This window comes from Amphibalanus amphitrite, unplaced genomic scaffold (genome assembly GCF_019059575.1).
Source record: "Amphibalanus amphitrite isolate SeventyFive unplaced genomic scaffold, NRLGWU_Aamphi_draft 001541F_arrow, whole genome shotgun sequence".
NCBI classification, from domain to species: Eukaryota; Metazoa; Arthropoda; class Thecostraca; order Balanomorpha; family Balanidae; genus Amphibalanus; species Amphibalanus amphitrite.
Genome location: NW_024883034.1, coordinates 47,594 through 65,688, shown reverse-complemented (window position 1 = coordinate 65,688; position 18,095 = coordinate 47,594). Strand labels below are relative to the sequence as shown.

The window sequence follows — 18,095 nt, the reverse complement described above, 5'->3', positions numbered from 1 at the left end:
CGATCGTGCATGTCATGGCCAGCCGTTTTTCCGTTACGGGGAAGGAATGCAGTTCGTGTCGGCGGCCGCTCACTGGCTGCCCGCTGGTCTGTTTAGTGCATCACATCGATCTTTTACTGATGGCTTGCGGATATCGTTGATGGATGCCATACCGGGCCCCACAGCGACGACAGGCTTTCATAACTGGATCCTGCTTGCATGGCACGCAGGTGAACCGGACTGAGCCTTCTGTCGATGCTGACCGTGTGTGTGTCTGTCTGTCTGTCCACCAGGTGGCGGTCGCAGCGTGCGCGACAAGACGCTGAGTCTGCCGCCGAGCGAGGCGCGGCAGCCCGGCGGCCAGCCGCGGAAACAGCCCGTGAGCCGGACCCGGTCGCTGGTGCCTGGCTCGGTGCCGGCCGACTCGCGGCCCGCACCGCCCGACGACACGCACCTGCGCGCCTCCGCCAAGAGCCGCAGCATGGAGAACGTAGCCAGCGCATCGCGGCTACGCTCGTTCCCCATCGACCCGGCGTCTTACGACCCGGGCGCGGCGGCCGGCGGGGCGGCTGGTGGCGACTGGCAGCAGCAGCAGCAGCAACAGCAACAACAGCAGCAGTGGGCCGCCCACCAGCAGCCGCACGTGCACACCAAGGGCGTGCGCCAGCACCTGGACCTGTGCCGAAAGTCGTCCGACCCCAGCTACCAGAGCAGCCAGGAGCAGCGCGCGCACAAGCCTCTGGTGCGCCAGCTGACGCTCAATCCGACGTACGACCCGCGGCTGGCGCAGCGCGAGCAGTACGTGCGCGAACTGGAGGCGCAGCTGGGCCGGCAGCAGATGATGGCCAACCGTAACCTGTTGTCGCCTCACTGGGACGGCGGCCACAGCCACGGCGGCCAGCACCCCCAGCACGCCAGCGTGACGCGCATCGCGTCCGCGCCGGACTCGTGCCGCCAGCTGGGCATGGCGCCGCCGCCGCCCCACGAGTACACCATGCAGCGTCTGAGCAGCACCTCGGACCCGCAGCTGAACGTGAACGCGTACGCGGCCGGTCTGCCCGATCAGCAGCAGCAGCACTACGGCGCGTACGGCGGCGGCGAGCAGCTGGTGGAGCGCTCGGCGCCCTGGCACCGGCCCGTCACCTCCAGCCCGGGCAGCGGCTGGCCCAGCGTCGCCGCCTCGCGGGCGCCCGCCTTCAACCCATTCCAGCCGAACCCCCTGACGGCCAGCCTGTCGACGCCGCCGCTCGGTGGCGCCGGCAGCCAGTCGCCGGGCGGCGCGGCGGTGGCGCCGGCCGCCGCCGCACCGTTCGGGGTGCTCGGCTTCGGCGCCGGGACCGGCTACAACCCGGACCCGGTGGGCACGCAGCCCTCGTCCCCGCGACAGAGCAAGGACGAGCTGCGCAGGAACATTTACTGGCACCTCTGCGCTCTCTTCCCCGAAGAGAAGGTACGAGTGGCCATGAACCTTATGCCCGATGAGACGGACGCTGCGAAAATATGCGCCGAAATAGTGCAACCCAAGTGACGTGCGGCGCCGATGTGCATTGTTTGCGCGCGTATTTGTGTCGTTATTGTGGATGTGTTGTGATGAGCGGGCGCTGGGCAATCTGGGCACAGCGCGGGGCCGGGGACTCTTGTGTGAGCTATGTGAGTGGCCGGAGCGCCGTATGAATGGACTCAGAGTGAGTGTGAGAGAGATGGCGGGGCAGCGCCCCAGCAGACACCCGACAATCGCGCTGGGCGCGGCGGCGCGCAGCCTGCTTCTCGTAGTTGACTGTTGTGATAACATGGCTGCCAAACGGTCAGCTGCCGGCGGCCAGGGCCGTCGCTGAGTAGGCGGAATCCGCTGACAGCATCGCCGACAATACCATGTATTGGGCGACTCGAGCCGGGCGCGGTACCATCGCCCGGCCTGCCGTATTGCTGGTTATCAGCAGTTTTTTTACGTAGCCATCTTCAGGAGTTTTCTTTTTTGTTGTTGCTTCACTAACCCATGGTTGTAGAATGACGTGGTTAGAGGGCTGTAGATAATATTCATTCTTCCGATGTTATTTTGTATAATTCTTGTAAAATAAACTGTACTACTGATCGTCACAGATGCGTGTTACCAACTCCAGCCAGGTTGTTGTGCGATTACCCGGTCACTCGAAGGTCGGATCCGTGTAATCGAGGGCCGTTTAACGCAGCCGGCGTCGGTGCTGTTCGTAAAGCAAGGACGACTAGGACGTGCATTTTATGGATGGTATCGCGATACAAGGCCGTTGGCCGCACCTCGCCATGTGAAGGTGAAATTCCGGGAAGGCGTGACTGTCGGCTCTAGGTAAATCCGGTACCATCAGTCGGCTGAGGCCCAGCTCGATTTCTGGCTGTATTGATGGAAGAGGAAGAACGGGGTATCGTGCACAGCCGTGCCTCGATATATTTACGGCCGATGGTTAGATTTCCTTATCCGCATAATGAGGTGGTGGTGTGAGCAGGGCAGGCTAGAACCAATTTTCAAACCGAGCTCTACCAAGCCAAAACGAATGTATCAGATGCCTACAATCGAAGAGAAGATAATAGCAGCCATTGGGAAAAAGAGAAGCACATACAGAGAAAGTTGTATGATCTAACGTGCTCAGCTCACTGAGCCCAGCGATACGGAACAAGTCGATTTCTGGAGCCTGGTACAGCTCGATGAATTTCTGACGAATAACCACAGGGATGGGTCGTATACCTTAACCCGCGCCCTGCTGGGGGTCCTGGATTTCCACGCCCTGCTGGGGGGGGGGGGGTGTTTGAACACCCCCCCCCCCTTGTAACTCGGCTCCTGGGCCACGTAGCGATACGCGGAAGGCGGCGTTCGAAAGAGCGTCAAAAATAATGACGAAATCACTTCGGTCAATTTTTTGATCAGGTCAAAGGTCAGGTCACCAGAGGTCATTGAAGGCAAAATTTCGCCGATTTCCAGGTCGAATGTCGAAAATTTCCAAGAAGCCAACGCATAACTCGGGAACCAATAGAGCTACAGCGCCGCGGAAAAGCGCATTTGATAGCCCTATTAACGCCCTTTCTGAGTAATTCTCTCAGATTTGACCTAACGTCAACGGTTTTGCCTGCAGGGGGCAAAAACTGCATAAATAGCCGATTTTTTTCGAAAACAGTTTTTCTGCAATAACGTTTGACCCAAGCCTTGTACGAGCTTACTTTTACCGGCATCGTGTTCCTCTCGTCAAGACGCATCGAATGAACTATGACTTGACCTTGAAAGGTCAACTTGAAAATTTGACCTCAGGTCAAGGTCATGACCTGACCGGAAAGGGTCATGTTGCATATCAGTCGATCCGTATCGTCGAGCTGAACACATCTAAGGCGTTTTCAGCGCTCTAGCATGCCTCTATCAAAAGTTATTTGCGAAAAATTGTTAGATACCATTCGTGACCTAAGATGACCTCAGGGCATAAACAAGGGTCACGGACACCATTTTCAAGTTCAGTGTGTCTAAACCACTTGTAATTCGGTGTTTGGGAGTGTTTATAATGTCTTTCATCCAAAGGAGGCGCATTTCAATTTTCTTCCATTGACTTATAATGGGGAGGTCGCAAAATTGACCTGACCTTAGGTCATCGATATCAAAATTCTGAGATATACATTTTGTACATGCTATTGCTCTTAGCAATCGCTGAAAGTTTCAAAGCGATCGGTCACTCGGTGTAGCTATGACAGACATTGAAAGTTTTTATGAGGTGAGGTCACTTCAAGTGACCTGGTGACCTGACCTTGAATGACCTTGGTCTGAAATTTTCACAACATGTGTAGAATTGATGTATGATAAGGTGTATAAAAAACGGCGGCGCTCCGCGCCGCCGTTTTTGAGATATTCGCGAAAAACCACAAGGGGGGGTGTTCAAACACCCCCCCAGCAGGGCGCGGGTTAACCCTAGAACGCCTAGGGGGGGTTGTATCAACCCCCCCCCTGAGGTTTTTTCGAAGTGCACGCTAAACGGCTTGTCGTAGCGGGCTGAAATTTTCAATACCCTCTGGGACAACCTTTGCGCATCTTTTGCCGAAAAAAATTGATCGGGTCATGTCAGGTCACGGAGTTATGACGTCATAAGAGGTACAGCCTCCGGCCGGATTTTCACAAACTGAGTGCCAACGCCCGAGGTTTCCTGCCGGTGGTACGGAGATCGGTTGATGGATCGTGATGAAACTTCCCATGCATGTTGGGGCAAGTATTGGCTATCATATGGTATAAGAAATTGGACCGGGTCAGGTCAGGTCACGGAGCTATGACGTCACAAGAGGAACAGCGTCCGGTATTATTTTTGAAAAGCGCCCGAACCACTATTTTGCTAATTCTTGTCACCTCAATGGGAATATGCAGCAATATTAGCTTCTATAGGGAGCAAATGGACCTCCCAAATCCAAAAATACAATCAGATTTCAAAAATTTAAATTTTGATTTTTCGAATTTCTGCCGCCGACTGTGACCTTGCCGACTTCCGGCGCTCCCAACGCGCCATTTTTAGAGCTAGGGAAACGAAATACATACCAAACGATAGAGAATTGATCAAGAAACACGATAGTGAAGGTTTCAAGTCGATATCTCCCACCGTTTTGCCGCAATTGCCGCCGAAAGTTGAAAAAGCTATTTTTCCGAAAATTTGACCTTTGACCGGTCAAAAGTAGGTCAAATGTTGACCTAGGACCAAAAAATATACCACCAATCGCGAGATCTCGTTGAGAGCAATCCGTTGGTTTTTTCCGCTAAGCTCTACGACCTTCCGTTTCGAAACGCCAGGGGGGGGTCGTAACAACCCCCCCCCCCTGGTCGTTTGTGTTATGAGAAATGGCCTGGTCGTGCGAGGGTTAAAGGTAAACCAGCAGCTGATTATGACCACATCAAAGTTTATTTTAGAAAATCAAACAATGTATGTACATAGAAATAGTGAAATCAAATCAAAGACCTCGTACCGCAGCGTATAGTTACTCGCTCATTACCTGCATTGTAAGCATGACTTTACCCTGCCTATCTCCTCGTACTCAGCACTGCAGCTACTGGCTGGATAACAGTGAGCTGCGGGCGGGCCTGGGGTCGGTGGCTGGCCTGAGACCGTGTGGTGTGTACACAAAATATACGGTATGGGCTTCTGATATGTTAGCGAGCGGCTATTACAACTTATCAATTCAACGAAATTAGCGTTATTTGTTATAAGCGATTTTTCTTATTTGCGATATATGTTATTATTTGAGAAGTCTGGAATGCGAGTATAAATGCATATGTTGTTCAGGGAGTCGGGAGATTTGTTCGAACGTTTCAGCCGGCTAGTTCGATATCTTGTCATAAGCTGAGCGCCTCGCAGCCTTCTGATTCCGGTTCTCTATATGCATTCCGAAATCCCAAAGTGCCAGATATGCCGTTCCACCGCCGGAGCTACGGTCACCCGATGCCAAATATGCAGACCCTCCACAGTCTTTTTGGAATCCCTAATCCGACTGAGAACAATCTGGGCCAAGAAATTTGTGTATATTTGCATAATTTACACGGTAGCCGGCCTCTATTTATCACGCGATATGTTAGATGGCGCGTAAAGCTTTTGTGCTGCGACCCCTCGTCTTTTCGCCGGGATAATCTATCTGCCCGCGTGAGAATATGCTGACAGAAAAATCAGCTGCTCGCGACGCCAGCCAAGTTGCTCTCTGCATATTCGTAAACTCAAGTACACAAAGTTACTTGAAGCACTTATGCTGAGGAAGGAGCCTGTCGAGCATCGTGGTCATTGCTGACTGCAGCTTTTCAGACGTGAAACACGCACAAAAATATTGGGTGAACGATATAAACTGATAATAAATTGGCCGTCTATAGATGTGGCAGTTGTGCCGGTTAGTCATCAAGTTAGCATTTTTATTATCCATTCGCGTTGTTTTGGTCGCAGTGATTTTCGCCCCTAAAATATTAAACAAATGGCCCTGAGGCCTTGTAGCTCCACTTTCATATTCAAACGATAGATGGCTCTGCCGGTCAAACGCCTGAGAGGTATACTGTACCGCCTTACCATGGTCGTTCCTCTGCCGCTTTTCTGTTGGAAGTGCTGCCTTTTTTAGACCGAATACGACTATGCTGGTGCATAACTGCGTCCAAGGCCCTAAAACTGCGTCAATATATCACCGGTGGGTTACCTATTCCTTGATTTCACTGAACCACAGTTCGCGTAGTAGGGGCCTACCTACCATCATTTGTTGATGCTACATAGACGTGGGTGACAAACAAATCCGTAACCAGACAGTATACATATATTGGAGCGTTGCGTTATCAATAGTTCTTTATTGCTAGCGAGAGGAACAATCAAAATTGCGATTCTTTGCAATCATGGTTGCAATTCGGTTGAATCACGCCCCCGGTGTTGCGTCCATGACGTACAACACCGCCGATTGAGAGTGCACTCTGTTGAGTAGCCCCATCGGGCTGTTGTCGACTACCGAGTGGGTGACGTTATCGCTGTTATGTGACTCTCAGTTGAGCCCCACGACAGGCTCAGTGTGGTGTCCGCCCGCACTCTGTATGCATGAAACACTCTCCTTTCGGCGCCGCTGATCTGATTTGGCTGTATTGTTTTCTGATTCGATCAGCGTCAATCCAAAAATCTCCGGAAAATCTCCCCCAGTCCCCTCGATGTGGGTGCAGCTTAATTAATCATGTATTGGCAGTCGGCTTTGTGCGGCCGAGGGCACTCGCATCGGGACGTGCCAAACCGTTTGCAGCGGGGAAAAAGCAGCTACCACAAGTATCCTAGCCTAAAAGTATATAGTTATATACTATACATCCTATACATCCCGGCAATTATCGTTTATAGGTGACTTCAGATGATTTACCTACTTTTCAATCAAGTGAAACGTGGAGATAACTCTTTTCATTTATTGTCAGAACACCTTTGAATCCATTACCAAAGGCATCACAAATTATTGCAATTGTTCTTTGTTTCAATGAGGCTTATAAACCAACATAGAAAGTCGACATTTTACACGGTAATAGTATTGTAAATCTAAACGTTCTACAAGTCTTTTTAAGACTAATCTAATCTATTACATTTATTCATATAGGTGCCACCTATGGTCTGTTAGCTTGTGCGTGGTATAATAGTATATGCAGGCAGTCAAAGTGTGAAAATGAATGCAACATTTGCAATAAAGGGCAGCACGTATATTGCGACGGTTGTAAATTTAGGCATCGAAAAACCTACACACTGCAATCACCAAAAAAGCTTCACTTTTTGTGTAAGACGTTACTTAGTACACTGTCCTACATACATCGATATCATCTGACTAGTTGAAACTGCTTTATAAGACCGAAGCAGGATGCATTGTCATACGGAAGTACATAACAAACATCATCAAATGTTTGCTCTACATATCTTAGTTCGCAGCAATCTTCGTTGGCTGCATCATCCGCATATGCCATACCACAGAGTTTCGTGCGTAACAAGTGCCGAATAGTTTCTTCGGCTGACGTGGGGCTGACGTGGACGTAGAGGGACCCACTTTCTAGGAAGGTGGGTGGCGACGTGACGAGAGCTGCATATCTTGCATATAGAGCCACGGATTCACGACATCAAGCAATCAGTCGCAAGTCCAGTGTCCACCTCCCCTCGGGGTTATCACTCCGTGTCGCTCTGACTTCTCTTCGCGTGTGTTCTCGCCTCACCCGATAGTCCCTTCATCTTATCCCTGGGTTCGGTCCTCATCTGGTTTCGCCGTCTCGCTCCGTGTGCGCCGTCATGTGTCGGGTCAGGTGGTGTCGCTCGCGGAACGTCTCGCCACAGACGGAGCAGCGCAGCTTCTCCTCGCGCGCGCGCCGCTGGCCGTCCTCCTGCCGCCGGTGGTGCGAGCGCATGTGGTACACCAGGTCGGACGTCATCCGGAAGCTGATGCGGCAGAGCGCACACACGTTCTGGCCGGGCAGGATGGCGCTGAGCGCGCCTGCCGGCAGCGGCGGCAGCAGCGGCTTGTGTAGCAGCTCCAGCCCGGTCTGCAGCGGGAACGGCAGCGGCAGCCGCGGCGGCAGCGACAGCTTGGCGGCCAGCAGGGCGCGCGGCTGCAGCGGCACGGTGCGCTCCTCCTCAGAGACGGCCGGCAGCGCGGCCGATACCGGCGGGCTGGCCGGCGCCGGCCGCCAGACCCGCGTGAACGCGCTGCTCGCCTTGGCCGGCGGCGGACTGCAGCGAGACGCCGGCTCGCTGGCCGAGGACACTAAGAATGCCACGTCGAAACTGCGTTTGGTGCCACACGGCGACGGCCGGGGCGGAGCAGAGGCGGATGGCTCGGCAGCCATCTCCGCTGGACCGACCTGAGGGATAGGGAGCAGCCGGGACCGGTTAGGTCCAACGCCAAACACAAATGTAGTGAAGAACACAATCGGATAATATTTCCGAGGCGACGGACATTCACTTGACAGAAAGAAACATAAATACTACTGATTCCAAGTTAACTCGTGTACAAAATCCTCGCAATCAAGCAGCCACAAAAAACGTCGGTGAAAACGAGCCAGCTCTGTTCATAGTTCGTACTTTTGATGCATTGTTCACACATTGTTCCACAAACGGCAAGACTCACCTCTTCCCGAAAACGTTTCTGGCTGCCTGCTGTCCAGCTGAGGCTTATGTTGCGAGTTTCTCTCTCCGGTGACTTGGTTTACTTGTCTAATCAGTGTCGGGGTCAGTACGGATTACGATGGCTCTGACCGGGGCTTTCAAGTTTCAACCCTCGGTCTTCGATCTCCAGTTGTTCACAGTCTGAAGTCGATAAAGTGTCCGGCTCCTGCAACCGTATCTCGTCTTCCCCTGTTCGTAACGGTCCACCGGCTCTGTGTGATCCGCAGTTATTCGTCACCGTCGTCGTCTGGTGCAGTTGGACGTCTCTTCGTCCTACAACACTTATCTCAACAAGCTGCGGCCGAGTCAGCAGCTGCTCTCCACCGGTTATGTCGCCGTCCTGACCACCTCCTGTGTCACCGTTTTTCCACCGCCTGTCCCTCGCACCACTCTCCCCGTCGCTGCCGCGCCGCCGTCTGTGCCGCCGTCTGTGCGACCGTCGGACAGACTGGCTCGTCGGTGGCGACAGCGTCGGTCGCAGCTGCTCCCCTCCCGGCCGCCGGCCGCCCGTCTGGCCGCCGCCGACAAAGGCCGCCGCGCCGGCACCGCCGATTATTCCGCTCCGACGGGGCCCCTCTCGGCGCGCGCTCCCCGCTCAGATCTGACCGGCGCCCCGCTGACGCCGCACGAGACCCGCGCCGCGTCGCGTCGGTATCGGCGGCGGCAGCGCAGTCTCGCCGCGGAGGGACGGACGCGCCCCGCGGCCCATATGTCAGACGGTGGAAGTTGTGGCCGGCACCAGCCGTCATGAATCGGCAACCAGCTGGAGTGAGCGAACAACATGATGGGCGCTGTCAAGGGCGCCGCGGGTCGAGCTGGGAGCGCCAGGGCCGGGGTCGAGCTGGTAGAGACGTGGGTCGTGCTGCGAGCGATTCGGGTCGAGCTGCGATCGTCGTAGAGAAAAGTCCGCTCATTTCTGATTCTCTGGAGTCCCTACTCAAACTACCGACAGTGGAGGTGACTTTCCTCTGATGTGCTAATATACTGAAGCAGCGGGCTACGTCAGAACCGACGGCAGAAGTTCGGGGACACGTCAGCGAAGTTCAGAGTTCAGAACGTGATATGCATATTGCATATGGTGTGATTTACAGATATCTCCGATAAGAGACAAAAGCATATGACTTCAATATTACTGAGTAAACAGCTAAATAAGACATGCATCTCAATCGGCCGATTATTATTCGTTTCAGATTAACAAGCTCAGGCGCTTTTACATTTATCAAAAAAGAGACATCAATAATGCTAGTGTCATGCAAACAATTGTTGCATTCTTTTCAGGAAAGCTCTACTTGTGACAATCTTGGCCGTGGTCCATGGCTGGCCACTCGCCGGGCGGTGACCGTAAATCCCCATGGAATCCCTCCGGCCGACCCCGAGTGGTGAAGACTGTTAACACTGGCGGCCTCTCAACCTGGTGCGGCTTGTAATGTCGATCCATCAGGCGTGCCGCTGCCGGCGCTCCACTACGGCCCTCGACAGCCATCACGGGAGCGGGCCGCGACCCGCGAGCGGCCCACCAGCCGCCGCCGCAGTTATCGGCGCACTCCATTTGAGAGCTACTCTCAACCAAGATTAATATTGCCGGTCGGAATGGCTCGGCGAATATAACGACAATACAGTGGCGAGCTCTCGGCTCCTGCTTTCAGGATCTGTCGGGCTGCATCGGCACAAAAACGTCGGCGCTGTGCCGCGAACCCGACACTGAGGTGAGGGTGAGATGAGACTGCTAACGTGACCCGGCGTCTCCGAAATTCGATGGGAGCTTGTGAGATTCGTAGGGATGTATGCAGAGAAGCACTTCTAGTACTCATAAGTCATATGCCGTTACTAATGGCGTAATTCAGCAATCTTTGCATTTACCTACCGTTATACATATTTACTCAATACATTATCTCATATTCATACGTCATTTGTATTCCATAAAAACAATTGCCTGACGTTCTGTTGCTCATTTATGTACTTGTCGTCGCTCCCATCCCTGCTCAAAATCACCGTCGAACACAGATCAGTTCTGGCTAATGACGCGTCGGTCTGCCGCGGCAGCCCCGCGATCATCTCCGCCGACACAGGAATGGCAAACACGGCGGCCAGCCATCAGTGCCGATCGCATTAGCGGTGCCGCATGGACATCACATTCTCGAGCGCGTCCCCGTCTGACGAGACAACAAAAGAGCGGCCGGATACGCGAGCGCAGATCGGTATTATACAGAGCGCCGCTCCATAAACATAAGGCTGGGGCCGGGTCAGAGGGGAGAGGGACGGAGGGGAGGGAGGGGAGGGGAGTGCAGAGTGGACGCGGGACGGGACACCCCCACAGCAGCTGGCCACAGGTCGCGCCGTCTGCCCAGCCGGCCAAGAAGCTGCTCCTTCCGAGCCGAGCTCCCATATGATGTAGATAGATGGACGACGCCGGTGGTTATTTAGCGCGGCCAATTTGGCGGAACGGCGGACGCGCATCTGCATAATGCGCCCATAGTGCACCCGTGATGAGGACTCTGCGGCGGCGGAGGGACGGCCATGGAGCGAGGAGCAGAGCTCGGGCCGGCGGCGAGCCGATCCCCCTAACCGCACAGCAAAAAAAGATGCTACCGTTATTTGTATCATTGGTAGCACTTATTGTTCAACGACCACAAAGAGCCACAAATACCACACATACAACGGCTATAAATATAAAAACTATAAGATGTCCTGGGACAAGTGTCACCAAGGCGTCACCCGGCTGGTCATCACTGCTCCAAGTTCGCGCCGCTCGCCGGCCGATGGCGCCGGATGGAGCCCACTAAAAATGCCGCCCATACGGCCGCCGTTGGTGCAACCTTGCGCGCCGGCGGCTCCATCCATTTCGGTCGGCGGCAACGCGATGGATGGCCAGACAAAAACGGCGCGGCTGAGCGCCGCTTTCGCCTCGATCGCTCAGTTGACTCGGCCGGCCGCGGCCAATTACTACATCTATCTGTCGGCGGCGGGCAGAGCGGGGGCGGGGGCGGCGGAAGAGGAGTCTTTCGGGCGGCCAATCTGTCAGTCGGTTATGGATGCAGCTCGCTGTGATCGGATTAGCGCACTGCGCCTCTCATCAGCCGCTGTCGGCACGAGGCGCGGGCCGCCGCCGGCACGGTCGGCCCCGCTCGGGCTGATTGACCTGTCAGTGGGTACAGTGGTCTGTCTGTGGGCGCAATGCGGTCTGTCAGTGAGTACAGTGGCTGTCAGCGGGCGCAGTGGTGTCAGTCAATGGGCACTACGGTCCGTCTGCGGCCGTCGGTGCCTGGCTGTGGTGTGGTATACCGCAGGGGAGTTCCATGGGGCCAACAGGATGTACGGGGCAAAATAAGGGAGCTTCGGTGCTATAATTGTTAGGGCTTGGTATCGTCTATTCTACACATAGTCGAATGGTCACTCAGAGGGCATAAAAGTATATCTGACGCGTAAACAGTGCAATGCAATTAGCAAATAGTATGGCATCAGAAGTTACACCATTATGCATGCAACAGCAACATTTATTCGAAATTTCATACTTTATCTCACACATACGGTTAGGCAGAAGATGTGGTCGGTCATTTATGCTTCAGTGAGCATTGTCATATGACCTTCCTCTGATGGTGCGGCCGCATCGCCACTGCCGCTGCCATTTCTATTTTCTGCCGCCACTGCCGTTGCAACTGCGGCTGGGCCGACATCAAAACAAGTCGGTGGCGGCGCGGCGGTCGGCTTTATTCGCACCCTATCTCGAGACGCCGCCGCCGATGATAACCATAAACAGCTTACAGCGAGTCATAAAGCGGCGGCGACGGCATATCGGCGCCGCCGCCATCGGTCGCTCCCAGCCGAGCGCCATCGGTCGTCGGCCGATGACGAGCGCGACTCGTTCCGCCAGCACCGAAGATAGCATCTCGATTTAGATTGTGGCAACGGCCGTCTGTCTACTCCGCCAGAGCTGTCGTCTGGTTGGTGGAGAATGCATTTGGGAGATCTGCTGTGACGGATGTAAAGTTTTTTGTTGTTTTGTTTTTCGTCAAGCCTTGGGATGGCTTGGATCCACAAACAGGAAGGACCTCGTTTTGTCATTCGTAACGCGATCTGCAGAACTTGCGTCTTCAAAGCGGTAATAAAATGACACCGTTAGGTATAGGTAAGCACGTAAAAGAATCGAGCATCAAATGTCCCTTTTTATTCTTAAAAACGTTTTAAAGTGGAGATTTATGCCTCTGTAGCTTGTCAGCTGTCACCTGGCCTATCGGTTTAATAAGTGACAAATAACAGTTGCGGCAACAGTCAGCTTCTCTACGACAGTTTTTTGTGTCTTTCGATTCTCGTGCATGGACCTGTTGTGGCTGACTCTAGCCCGATCTCAGACCGACCTTTTCTCGTGTCCAGTCTCCAGACCTCGCTGCCGGTCTGCGCTGTCGCGAGGCGCGGCCGCCGGCCGTATCAGTCCCCGGGAGCGGCGGCGGCACGTCGGTCTCCGCCGCCCCTATCTGCCGCGCTGGATCGTCGGCCGCGACGGACGATGAAGTGGCGGCCGTCCTGTTTGCGATGCCGGCAGTGATTGGCGGCGGTGATGTACAGCAGGCGGTGCATCACGGACCGCCGGGGACGGGAGGCGCTACCAGCCGCCGGGGACGACAGGCGCTACCAACCACCGGGGACGGGTGTATCACCAGCCGCCTGGGACGGGTGTATCACCAACCACCGGGGACGGGTGTATCACCAGCCGCCTGGGACGGGTGTATCACCAACCGCCGGGGACGGGTGTATCACCAGCCTACGGGGACGGGTGCGCGGGGGGGTCGAGGCGCTTCGGAGTAAACAATGGCCCCAGTTGAGGAGAGAAGCGACAGACAGCGCAGTCGGCCTGAAATGTTGATGAAGTAGTGAAGATCATGGAAGGTATCTTAGCTGCTTCCACTTATAGGATATTTTCTTATTCCTTCCGGATAGATGGAGCTGGAGCGGGTGGAACTGGATACCTGTACGATTAAAATGATCATTGATCATATATGCCTCTGTATACCGTATACAGAGGTCTATGAAATGATAGGTATGCCTATTCATAAGAGCCAACTTTGACATGGAAACTGAAGATGGTGCCCTATGTTGATGTTGTTTCATCGAAACAATTTTACTTACGTGGCCTTATTTAGCTTGTTCTTGATTGTAAAATTCTTAGCAGTCGTTACATGGGGAGTTTATGCGATTTTAAGCGGATAATAGATAAGGCGTTTAGTGCAGGTTCACAAAAATGAAAGATTAACATTGCTTGGTCAATTCAAAATCATTATCTAAAATTCGGCTAAGCTAGGTAATAATTCTGGGTGCTCAAACCTAAAGACCTCATATCAAATGTCTATATATGGAGCAGCCGCGGCGGGAGTAACAGGGCCCGCGTGGAGCGTCGCAGTATGATTGAACGGGTCAGGTCAGCCAGCCGCGGGGCGGCAGCGCGGCGCCGGCGCCATTTCGCCCGATGATAGATCGCTTTATTGCCTTCTGGCTGAGCATCAAACCCGAGTGGCACATTCCAAATATGAAGCGCCGCCAACGGAACGATATAGCGCGCCCAGTAGCAGATTTATACACATCAAAACCGGCTGCGAGAAAAGATTTTCTGGCACGGGTGCTTTCATATCATATAATTTGGGTGGGATGTTGCACATAGATATGATTTTCCCGGTATATGACAAATTAGGTCAGTCATCACTAGGTAAAATAAGAAATCTTAAAAAACTTTATTCAAATACCAATTACACCTTTGAAGTATACTTTTTATTATAGAGGTACATGGAGGCATGGGCGGCGCCACCGGGGGGGACGGGGGGGACAGGTCCCCCGCTATCGAAAGTTAGGGGGTACAGTACCCCCCTATCGGCGAGGCCCGTTCAATAGTTGATAATAACGCATTGTAGAGTTATCCGTCGCATTTAATGCATCGTTGGTTAATCAAGGCAGGTTCTGAATAAAAATTGCTGTTGGGATGTATTGCAGGGGGTCCTGGCCATCTGCAAAAGGTGTGGAGCTGTGATGCCTGTAGTTATAAGGTGATCGGTAGCGGGGATCGTGCCCCTCCCTTTTTTGGGGCGCCAGGCACAGGGTTATTACCTCCCCACCCCACTGCCAGACCCCATTGCCGACAAAACCAAGTCTACTGAAATTCAATAGATTTCCGTTACTCTATGGATATTGTCCATTCCTAATATGTAAGTCAAATTCAAGCATGGCAGTTCTACCACAGGAACCATTTGAAATCTATGCCATTTAACCCCAGCACTTGGGGAGAAGTGTTCGGATAGATTACAGGCAGGACCAAAAAGCACGCAGTAGCCCAAGACCTTATAATTGGGTAGCATCGGCTCCCTCTCGTCAAGGGGTTCGATAGCACTCTTTTTTTCTTCAAAACTAAGTTCGGTGGGCGGCCGAACGGCTGGGGGTCTAATCGAGCCCCCCTCCCCTTCTTACGTCAGCGGCTGTGAAAATGCCATTACCAGCTGTTGAAACATGGCAGTTGCTTTTGCATGAGTGCACGAAAGGGTTTTAGGTACGTGATACGTGAAAGGTTCTACATGAAAATTGAGATACCTACACCAGCTTATCAAATTGTGCTCACTGTGGTGCGCTCGGTTTTACCTTGACTAGTCTTTGAATTCTGGGGTGAAACAGACCAGCCAAGAGACCTGTTCCATAAGGAGAGCCACTAATGCTAAAGAGATGAGGGATGAGGTTTCCAGAGACCTTCATTACCTCCCAAAGGGGGTGCCCCGCCATTTGCCAATCCCTGCTGTAGTTGTTACGATTGGAGGGTGAATATGAGAACGATGCAGGTCGTGCCAGCTCGATCATGACGAACACAATGGTGCCGACATCACAGCTCTACTGCCATTTTTGACGAAGTTAATCAACAAGGACCGGAATCCAACCTGGGGCATTTCACCTGCAGAGGTCGTCGGACCTGAGACCCTTTCACTCAATTTTTTTTTTTCAACGGTGCATGCGCTCGTTTTTTCCGCGAAGCTCTTGGTAAGAAAATCCATCAGAAAGTGTGATCAAATAACGGCTGGTGACCTTCCATGACCTAGCATGACCTTTTGAGTGACCACCGATGACATGACCACTGACGGCTAGCCATTAGCTGCACCCTGCCCGTTGCATATGGATCAGGTGGTGATGTCATGATTCTGAAATTATATAGCAGTTTTGGCGCACTTGTCAGAGCAGAAGACATTCCCACTTTTCCTCCATGACTATTTGATGGTGAAGCCATAAAGCTGACCAGACGTAAGATCGAAAATTTGAAAGTACGAAACGTAAGAATAGTTGGCACTGCTACTCATACCTAAGCAATTCGCAGCTTGTAGGAAACCAGCTTTGAGTTGGCAAGACTGCAAATTTTGATTTAGACTTTAGAGGCAAGGATGCTTGAAAAGGTGATCGATCTTAGGTGTCCTAGGATAAGTTTGGAAACGGGATGCACCATTCGATGTGTTTTGGGCTTTGCCAAGTTTCGCGGCGTTACGTGCCTCGTTTTTTTTTTTTGCATACACGATCAGTATCTACTTTTGGGATTTTCGGTCAGGCAAGGTCCCCGTCCCCCCCTATCGAAAACCCGTGGCGCCGCCCCTGCATGGAGGTACTATATACACAATTCATATGCCCGTTCTGGTTAGAATTGACATAAATGAGGCAACGCCAACTATCCAACATCATTTTGACCAGCGGCCAAAATCAGTTGGGAGAATGTTTTCCTCGCCAATATTACTGCAGGGAAGTCTTGTTCACATGACACATGAACTCCGTGGCTTTGTTTCATTTAGGTACTGCTGCAACATAGCTTTGAAACGGTGCCAATTTATTTACTTTTGTAAATGCAGCCAGAACGTTAACCCAACGCTTCTGTTTGGCACCAGTAGGGGAGACCCGGGAGGTATGGGCCGGTTTTGTGAAAAGGCAATTTTCTTCCAGTGGGCAGTGGCTAGACCCGGTTTTTCACTCTGTGCACGTGAAATTGCATTTCGCCTGCAAAGTGTGCCTGATATTAGGCATCTGGGATCAACTATTTTGTCTCGAGATAACTTTCAATAAATAATGTGCTTTTTCGATCCATCAAAATACACCGGGAGGTATGGGCCATGGCCCGGGAGGTATGGGCCGGTGCCATGTTTCCTATTCTTTTCTCGACAATGAGAACAATACTCGTAGCTGGTATCTACCCTGATATCTCTTAGAGCCCAGGAACCGCATAAGCGGCCAGCAGCTTACTTCATGGATGTTTCTTGGGCACATATGTATTTTGGTAAACTCAATCATGCGCCATGAAATAAAATAAATAATATTTTTCTGTTCGAATGAAATTTGAAGTTAAATTTTCAACCTTGCGCGACAAAAATAAAACTTATTGAAGATGACACTCAATGAAAGCATCTTTTTATTGATTTGGTATCGACGGGGGTGGGTGGCCCGAACCTCCCGGTTAGGACGCCAGAATTTGCATAGCATCTTAGCGCATAATCTTGCAAGAAAGCTTCAAATTGTCTATCCAGTCTTAATTTGCATGTTTTAAACTTTATGTTAGCATTCGTCTGACATCATAAAACGAGTCTGGTTCAAATTTATCACGAATTTTCTGTATGTACAGTATTCTACTCGAAGAGGGCAAAAACGCTTTATCACCGCTCATTGCCAAAGAAGACTGAGGAAGATTTTGAAAATCACGTGGGTTGTATAACGGAATGGCTGCTACCAGTTTACGCTGTCAAATGTGTAAAAATACGCAACACTTCTTCAAAACTGCGATGGCCCATACCTCCAGGGGGCCCATACCTCCCGGGTCTCCCCTACATCATTGCAGTCCACTGAGCACGGGGCAGCCACGACAGCTTAAAACAGACTCCGCTCCCCTCCCTCTCGGCCGGAGTGCGATCCAATCCTGCCCCTTGGGCCGGATGAGAAAGAGCTTGTCTCTCGCTCCGCGCCGGCCGGCCGCGGCGCGCGCTCTTATCAAAGCAATTTGTTACAGCGTGTTCCCACCGATTGAATCGATCCACTGAGCAGGCGGGCCGCGGCGCCGAACGAGTCTCTGCGGTCCGTGCCGACAATGGGCGGGTCGCGCTGCCGCTGCCGGCTGCAACAGCTGCTGCAGAGCTGCCACAGCCGCCTCAGCGACCCGCCACCGGGCAGCCGTCCGTCACCGGGCGAGCAGAGAGGCACCGCAGACACGCCGCAGGAGAGCGCCGAAATGCGAGCGGCGGGTGGGTAGGCTGTGCCGCACGACAGCGGTGTTCAGCGGCACAGCATACCAATCAGCTTCTGTGCGTGTGCCGGAAAAGATGAGATCTGAATTTTTGTAGGCATTTAAAGGGACCCTCCCACCTTAACATTAGATTTGAGTTGAGATAGCCAAAATGGGGTCCCTGGCTCACAATTACCGGTTTCGGCACTCACAACATCGAGAAATGCCTTAACTCGGAAATATTGAATTTCAAAATTGCAGCATTT

General features: G+C 52.7%; 2 protein-coding genes across 3 annotated transcripts in view; one reads left to right on the top strand and one right to left on the bottom strand.

Moving 5' to 3' along the window:
* LOC122373718 overlaps positions 1-2,076 on the top strand; it is a 49,303-nt gene extending 47,227 nt beyond the window's left edge. For both annotated transcript variants that reach the window (XM_043352056.1, XM_043352055.1), the window contains one exon: positions 273-2,076. In XM_043352056.1, the coding sequence (XP_043207991.1) occupies positions 273-1,507 (1,235 nt within the window). In that variant the 3' untranslated portion in view covers positions 1,508-2,076. The remainder of the gene's footprint in view (positions 1-272) is intronic.
* Positions 2,077-6,866: 4,790 nt separating this feature from the next.
* Positions 6,867-9,125, bottom strand: LOC122373719 (PR domain zinc finger protein 8-like). The gene is made up of 2 exons (XM_043352057.1): positions 8,575-9,125; positions 6,867-8,308 (listed from the first exon to the last, which is right to left on the bottom strand). The coding sequence occupies exon 2, from the start codon at positions 8,291-8,293 to the stop codon at positions 7,703-7,705; it is 591 nt and encodes a 196-aa protein (XP_043207992.1). The 5' UTR covers positions 8,294-8,308; positions 8,575-9,125; the 3' UTR covers positions 6,867-7,702.
* Between the last annotated feature and the right edge of the window lie 8,970 nt (positions 9,126-18,095).

Bases quoted from the DNA above. Each gene is read 5' to 3' on its own strand.
- LOC122373719 (XM_043352057.1), bottom strand. From the start codon at position 8,293: ATGGCTGCCGAGCCATCCGCCTCTGCTCCGCCCCGGCCGTCGCCGTGT.